This window comes from Corylus avellana, chromosome 4 (assembly GCF_965113065.1).
Source record: "Corylus avellana chromosome 4, dhCorAvel1.hap1.2, whole genome shotgun sequence".
Taxonomy (NCBI): Eukaryota; Viridiplantae; Streptophyta; class Magnoliopsida; order Fagales; family Betulaceae; genus Corylus; species Corylus avellana.
Window position 1 is genome coordinate 29,007,649 of NC_142493.1, and position 8,177 is coordinate 29,015,825.

Sequence of the window (8,177 nt, forward strand, 5' to 3'; positions counted from 1 at the left end):
CGAGGGGGGACGAATTTTTTTTTTTTTTTTTTTAAAGAGATAAAATATTAATTTTAAAAGAATTATAAAAATGTTAAACGAAATAAAATGGACAGTGGAGCATGTTGGATCAACTTGGTAAGGGGAAGCATCAAACCTGGTCTTAAATATGGAAGCCATGATATCAAATATACCACAACTTAAAACCTTGTGTTACCATGAAACGTACAGCTTAACATCTAACAATACACCAAACCAAAACGCACAGCTTAACATCTAACAATACACCTAACCAAAACGCATAACCAACACACATGAAACAGTCTTCATAAGTGGGCGCCAGCTTTCCACTTCTTCTCCACCATTTCGACACCTGGGCATACGGATATACACTCCTTCACATACGTTATCTCGAGCCCATCTTCTCCTTTCTTCTACAAGTCTGTAGCAACCCATTTCAAATGACATAGCCACTCACTAGTCCATCTCTAAAAACTCCTTTCCTCCAACTCCAGACGTGAGGATGGTTCTACACTTAGGACAGGGGGGACGAATACCGTAGGATTGGGGGGACAAATATTAACAATTAAGGGAACTCTTCATTCAAAACCCCTTAATAGTAGAAGTCTTAAAAATTTTTGCAGGGGCGGTCGCCCCCCCAACCCTTAACGTGGGTCCGCCCCTGATTACAGCTGTATTAGATTTATCAAATCCAACGGCCTATATTAAATTGAATTCAATCCGACGGTCTAAAAAGGTCAAGTTTTTTACAACCGACCTACATTGCTATTAATTTATTGTTTTTAAGAAAAGCAATGTCTCAATCCATCCAATCTTGTGGAAAGTGCATCGAATCTTATATTCTTTTCTTTGTTTTCTCCCACTCCCAGGCACATACGCGGCTCCAGATAGATAGGGTTTTATTTTAAATACCCATAATTATTTAAGATTACAACGCAATAAGGAAGGGCAAAATGATAAATTTAGCTCAAACAAAATTCTTAGTTTCTTACAATCACTGTTGAATATGTTCAAAAGACATTAATGGCATAATTGTTTAAGATAGCAATGCAATTAGGAGGGTCAAAATAGTAAATTTAGCCTCGAACGGTGCAAACGACATGAATGCCCATAATTGTTTAAGACGACAATGCAATTACTAAGGTCAAAGTCGTAAATTTCTCCGTTCAAAAGACATTAATGCCCATAATTTTTTAAGATGGCAATGCAGTAAGAAATGTCAAAATGGTAAATTTAGAATACAAAATATGTTCAAAAGACATTAATGCCCATAATTGCTTAAGATAGCAATGCAACAAGGAAGGTCAAAATAGTAAATTTAGCCTCAAAAACAATTTATTTGCTTTTTCTGTCGGTGTTGTTTTATTTTCTTTTATTTGCTTTGATTTGAAGGTTAAATATTTTCTCTTGTCAGTATAAATAATTTTTCAGGTTTATGAAAAATTTTAGATTACATCTTAGGCAAACCAAAAACAATTAGAAAGGTTAAAATTATTTTTATTGTATTTATCATATTATAATAAAAATATAATACATAAAGAGAACAAAAAAATTTTATCATTATGTTTTATTGTTTATTTTTGCCCCTAATAACTCCAATTCCTCAATCTGCCACTAATCACACCCTATTTGAGTCAAATATGATTTAAAAAGTATCAATACAAGCATATGTTATGCTCCCATGATTATTGAAAGGGGAAAATAAAAACTGTGAAGGAGATATCACAGCATGATCTCAACTGTTTCCATGTGATAGATAATTAATAAATTCCAATATATTACTATATATATATATATATATATATATATATATAATGTAGTGATTTTTTATTTGAATAGTAATAAAAAGATTTGAATAATAATAAAAAGTTATTCAAGTGATGTAAAAAATAAAAATATTGGGATTGATTTTTAGATAAATAGTAAATGACTTTTTTTTGGTTTTTTTTTTTTTTTAATTTTTTAATTTTTTATCCTTTTGGCAAGTTCCATGCATGTTCTGTAACAAGTATTAGGTATTAGGCACTGTCAAGCACGCTCAATCTTGCTTATTTAATTGAGCTATGTATTACACCCAATCCTGCAATACATAGGGTTTAATGGGGGCCAATGCATCAAATTCTTTATTCAAAAGAATTCTTTGTAAGGGTTTCAATTCCAAATCTACATTGAAAATTCTATTGTAAATCTCCAAGAAGAGGGTTAGTGACCTCGGCCGACATTAGATGTAAGAGAGCAGTGTCATACATACAAGCAAAATTCAATTTTGAATAAACACATTAACAAGTCCTTCTTTCTTAGGCTTCAGAATCAAAGATCCTTGATCTTTTAGGGCACTTTTCATCATCAGACAAGTCATTGCTTGGTCCGGTCTCATTGTCATCACGCCCTCTCTTGGCGGACACCATATCCATCATACAATCTCCAGAAGTTGCAGAATCGATGTATTCATCTATTGCATTTGGCTCATCAACTAGTAGGTGAATCCCACACTTCCTCACTTCAAAGTCTTCCCTAACCTTGCAGTCTATCTTTAATTCCATTCCACTTGCTATTTCAGCTTCAAGAAGTGAAACGGGTATATAGCTTAGACAAGAATGATCTTTACGGATTTCATTAATGAAATGGGAGATTCTCCCAAAAGTGCGGCTGTTGATGTTAATAGAGGGTATAGCGAACTTGGGCACTGTTTCTTCTTTGGGTGCATAAACAGCACAAACAAAAAACCCCTTGATTTGACCCATTGGAAGCGAAGGTATTTGAAAGGATATCGAAGATCCAATTGTCTTGTGGTTGAACCAATTTGGAACCTCAGCACCCGGGAGCAAAATGCCACGATACCCACCACACTTGGAAAGGTACTGTTTCAAAAAAAAAAAAAAAAAAAAAGTTCACATCATAAAATGAGAGAGATACCTAGAGAGAGAGAATACCTGGAGAAGACTCTTCTTGAAATCATATGCTAGACTGTCACAACTTTCCAAGTGAAAATATGCCAATAATCTTTCCTGGTTCGGCACATTTGGGAGTCTCTGCAATGAGGAGCAGCCACTTGCATACAAGGTGCTTAAACTTGCAGGAAGTTCTGAAATTGATTGCAGACTTGTACACTCATTCAACAGAAGTATATCTAATTTAGGAAGGCGACTGATGCAATGAGGCAAGCTACGGAAATTGTTTCTTGACAAATTCAATTCTTCGAGTGAAGATAAACTCCCAAGATCAATAGGAATCCCATCTTCAAACAAATTGCAACCATTGAGATTAAGTTTTCTCAAAGAACATAATCCGGAGACAGAAGTTGGTAACAAATTTTGGGGTTTCTTGCATTTTAGTGACATCCACGACAAGAAACGTGACATCCAAGATTTTGAGGATTGCTCTTTACATTCAGATAATGATACAACTTGGAGGTTCTTCAAAAGACCAAAGGAGTATGGGAGTTGCTTAATAGTAGTTCCATCTGCAAGGAGCTCCGTCAATGCAACCATATTCTCCAACTGTTTTGGTAACTTGTCAATTTTTATACAGTTTGATAAGTTAAGAGTCTCTAAAGATTCTAAGTTAGAAATGCTTTCTGGAAGATTCTTCAACTTCTTGCATCCTTGTAAATTCAATAAAACAAGCTTTTTCAAACACCCAATGGATTCATGTACCTCAATCAAGCTTGTGCAACATTCAAGTATCGACATCTCCAAATGTGGGACTCCTAAGAAGTTTGGTGATTGAGTGAAACATTTAAAACCTTTGAGATTAAGAACTTTTAACTTGTTGAGTATCTGCCAAAACATAATCAAATGAAAAGAGAAAAACAAAAAACCATGTAAGTTCTTCATTCAACATTAATAAGAGGCCGGATAAAAGATAATATAAGATTTGTTATACTTTGATCTCCTTCCAAACTTGTTTGACATTACTATGCTCCATATCGAGGATAACAAAGTTCTCTAAATGAAAATTTGCGTCTAGAAATTTCAGAGGGCACTTATGCCAGTGAAGCCATCTTAACTCTTTGGAAAGGTGTTCATAACATCCTGTGAGATATGCACCATCAAGTTGGAGCAATCTTAAATTTTTCATATTTGCAAATGCTTCAGTTTTCAACTCTACATCTTCAAGTGTAGGTAGATTTAGGTAGAGACCCTCTATTGCTTCTGATCCCTGGCAACAATAGCTGAGTAATTAGCAATGTATATTCACATCTTATGTGAAGTTAGAACACCTTCAAATTGAAGTTGACCTAGATATTTTCACCATAACTAAACAAAAAAACTAAAGTGTTTTAGACATGATGAAAATTGCTTAAACATGATTGCATACATTTTTCTTTTTTAATAATGGTTAAGTATCAGTTGTTTGCTTGTTTGGAAAATTGTCAGATTTAAGATCTTATAGTTATCTGTCATGTTGATAGAATATTTATGCTATATCCTTGTTTGGCAAAAAAACAAAACTCTTATACATACTTTCATAACATATGCATCTATGATTATGTGTTTGTACATGTATTTATATAATATTAATGCATCTGCCTCTTACCAGATGTTTGTTGAGTACATCTAAGACATCTTCGTGAAACCATAATCTACTACGTTTTCCTGGATCTTTGGGTGACATTTCGCGAACAATCTCCCTTCCCATATCGCGAATTAAATCATGCATCCTCAACTCATTTCTTTCATTAACTATCAGGAGGGACCTTTGAATGAGAATGTTCATACCAATATTTGGAAAGAAACCACAACCATCGAGACCTTTGGTGACATATTCTTTGTTTGTACCGATAAAAAAACATGCTATATCAAGGAATATGTCCTTCAGTGTATCATCTTCCAGTGAATCAAAACTTATTCCAAGTATTTTTTGAATATGTTTGTGAGGAATTTTTTGTAATTTTTTCAATGCACTTTTCCATTCAATAATACTACTTCGTGATAGGTAAGAACCCAAAACTTCAATAGCTAATGGAAGTCCTCCAACATAACCAACTACATCAATAGAAAGCTTTAGGTAATCTTCTATTGGATGTGCAATCCTGAATGCATGCCAACTAAAAAGTTGAAGGGACTCCTCAAGATTCAATTCTTCAACCTTAAATTTCTTATTTACTCCTAGCTCAGTTAGCAAATGTTCATCTCTGGTTGTTGCAATGACTCTACTTCCTTGGCCAAACAATTCAAAGTTTCCAACTAATGAATTAAGTTGTTTCAAGTGATGTACATCATCAAGAACAACAAGAACTCTTTTGTGACAAAATCTTTTCTCAATCAAATTTTTCCCTCCATCAACATTGCTAATCTTCCAATTCTTCGTTTTCAAGATATTAGAAAGAAGTTGTTCTTGTAAATGAATCAAACCATTTGGTTGTTCTGAAATTTCTTTAATATTGAACAGAAAGCTGCTTCCTTCAAATTCATGGCATATTTCATTATAGAGAGCTTTTGCTATTGTTGTTTTACCTATTCCACCCATCCCATACATGCCCACAATGCAAACCTCACTAGTTCCAAGATTTAATAAAGCTTTCATCTTTTCAACACGAGAATGTATTCCTACAGGGTGTGTGGCAACATGCAAGAAAGCTTGGCTCACTTTACACAAAATTTCTTCAACAATCTTCTCAATGAACCTTGATTCATACCTGAACATTATAGTTCCATTGAAATACAACAAGAATATAAGCACAATAAAAGAAAAATAAGAAACCAAATTATTTTTATGTAATGGTAAACAATTAAGTTATATCAACTTCATTAAGAATATTATTATTTCAATATATTCCCATATAATTTCATATCCTATCCAATAACATGCCATAAAATAATTTTTATTTTTCCTTTTCGAAAAAAGAAAAGAAAAAAAAGGTCATTAACCAGTTTCACGGAAAGTATATATGATTACAATATCATTATCCAAAAGGCTATCATAGACTTAATAATTCTAGAAATGAAATCTCACTCTAACAGGCATGATCTATATAGACTTTCCTATAAAAAAATAAAAAAGCCAAAACAAAACAAAACAAAGATCTATAAAGACTGGTAGAGTGAGTCAGTGGGCTTTGAACACACAATTTCACTAACGTTTCAATGAATGATTATTTTGTTTTGTTTTTACTTTTTTAGAAATGTTATTTGAGGAGTACTGTAACTGTATTTTCAGTGTAAATGAAAAAAAAATAAAAATAAAAATACAGGAGATCGAGCTTTTACCTATTTCCCTTCAATTAATTCTTACCTTATGACATCAATGTCGTATAGTACATGTGGCATGTGCTACCTTATATTTACTTTTACCTCTATTTGAGATGTTTTCACTCTTTAATTATACGTATTTCATATCTATTTCACTATTTGAAAATTTTCTTGTTCAGCAACTTTGCACAAGTGAGAATCTCTAAGGCATGGCGTTATTTTCTCAGATGAAAGAATTGAGCAATACATCTCTTTTATTCTCTCAGGTGAACTTCAATTACTACCTAATTAGTTTGCTCCTAGTGGATCGATAAATTAGCAATTGTTTACAACAAGAGCTATGCCACATTTTTCCCATTGATTATTGATACTTCCGTTTATTCATTAAAAAATAAAAAATAAAAAGGGAAAATCTTACCAAAAATAAATAAATTAAAAATATTTTTTTTATAAAAAAAATAAAAAAATTAAAAAAAAAAGAGGGAAAAGAAAGAAAGAAAACATAGATTAAATTTGGATTTAAAATATTTTTCGAGGAATTTTAAGTTAAATTTTGTCAATCCTTTTCTGCTCAACTTTAGTTTTAATGAATTTTTGTCTTAACATTTAAAAAAAAAAAAAACTGCATGAAAAACCACAAGAGCTTAATTAACACAATACCCATTTGCCATATTCTGAAGATCCCAGCCAGAATAGTTTGCAGCTTCAGTAAGAGCTGCTCTCCACTTGTGCACCCGCTCCATCTCCACTTGAAACCGGTTTTCATGCCTAGCAAATGCTTCGGTTAAAGTTTCGGTTTGTTTCCGCACATTCGAGGGGTTCACATCAAAAAATATAGGAAGAAGAATTTGGCCAATGGTATTCTTACAGTGAATAATCTCCACAAGCTCATCAAGGCACCAACGAGAAGAAGCATAGTCTTTAGAGAAAACGACAACAGAAATTCTTGATCCTTGAATAGCTTTAAGCAGTTGTGTAGAAATGTGTTTTCCTCTAGGAAGCTCGTCTTCATCTTGAAAGGTGTGAATTCCGGCATGCACTAAGGTAGTATAGAGGTGATAGGTGAAGTTTTTACGAGTATCTTCACCTCTAAAACTCAAGAAGACGTCATGATTCCAACGAGGTTTGGAAGGTCGTGATGAAGGGGTTTGAGCAGCCATGGATATGCAGGTGCTTGTTGTGATGTTGAATTTGAGATTGACCGGACTGCACAAGGGGGCTGGCTCTTCTGAGTTAATAGGAAGGGTGGTGGAGCCATCATAGTGCGTGAAGTCAACGCCATTTCTTCTTTTTGGCGTACGTTGGTGCCGTCACCTCCTATTCTTTTCAATTTACTTCTTTCTTTCTTTTTTTTTGTTTAATTTTTTTCCACATAAAGGGAAATAAAAGATTTGAAGTTTGAACTAATGACCTTTATTTTATGAAGCATAATTTTTAGTTAATTGAATTACCTCTTGAGAATTACTGTATTTTTTTGTTTTCCTTTCAAATCTTACGTCACCTCGAGGAATGCTAGGAAAAAAAAAAAAAAAAACAAAAACAAAAAAGTATTTAATAAATTGCCTGAAATAGAGAAATACCAAAACTATAATAAAGATATTATTCATAATATGTTGAAAATATAATGAAATATCAGAAAAAATATGAAGGTAAAAAGAATCTCATGCGAATTTTTATAAATAAATAAATAAAAAGAAGAATTGAAGTTTATGTGGCTGTAACAAGTTTAAAACGCACTACTTGTGGTGCCTGTGGTCTCGTACATTGCTTTTTAAGGGTTGCGTATTGACGAAGCGGAAATCTCATCTTGTTCTCATTTTTCTCAAACCCTGTGTTGACATTAACTGTCTTTTTTCTTTTTCTTTTAAAGAAGTCCTATATATTTCATTAAAAATCAAAAATATCTTACCCATCAGGTACAAATATGGCAAATGAATACCAAGTTTTTCTATATTTCTATCTCTTTTAAGATTGGTAAAGGTT

General features: G+C 33.0%; 1 protein-coding gene across 1 annotated transcript; it reads right to left on the reverse strand.

Annotated features, from left to right (window-relative positions):
- Nucleotides 1-2,233: 2,233 nt before the first annotated feature.
- LOC132177101 (TMV resistance protein N) lies at nt 2,234-7,429 on the reverse strand. Its single transcript, XM_088515833.1, has 5 exons — nt 6,855-7,429; nt 4,540-5,641; nt 3,886-4,161; nt 2,934-3,779; nt 2,234-2,861 (listed from the first exon to the last, which is right to left on the reverse strand). Exons 1-5 carry the CDS (start codon nt 7,352-7,354, stop codon nt 2,298-2,300), a joined length of 3,288 nt encoding a protein of 1,095 aa, XP_088371959.1. The 5' UTR covers nt 7,355-7,429; the 3' UTR covers nt 2,234-2,297.
- Nucleotides 7,430-8,177: the final 748 nt, after the last annotated feature.

Bases quoted from the DNA above. Each gene is read 5' to 3' on its own strand.
- LOC132177101 (XM_088515833.1), bottom strand. From the start codon at position 7,354: ATGGCTGCTCAAACCCCTTCATCACGACCTTCCAAACCTCGTTGGAAT. The intron at 4,162-4,539 runs GTAAGAGGCAGA...TATTGTTGCCAG, and splicing joins ATGTACTCAACAAACATCTG to GGATCAGAAGCAATAGAGGG. The intron at 3,780-3,885 runs GTATAACAAATC...ATGTTTTGGCAG, and splicing joins AAGTTTGGAAGGAGATCAAA to ATACTCAACAAGTTAAAAGT.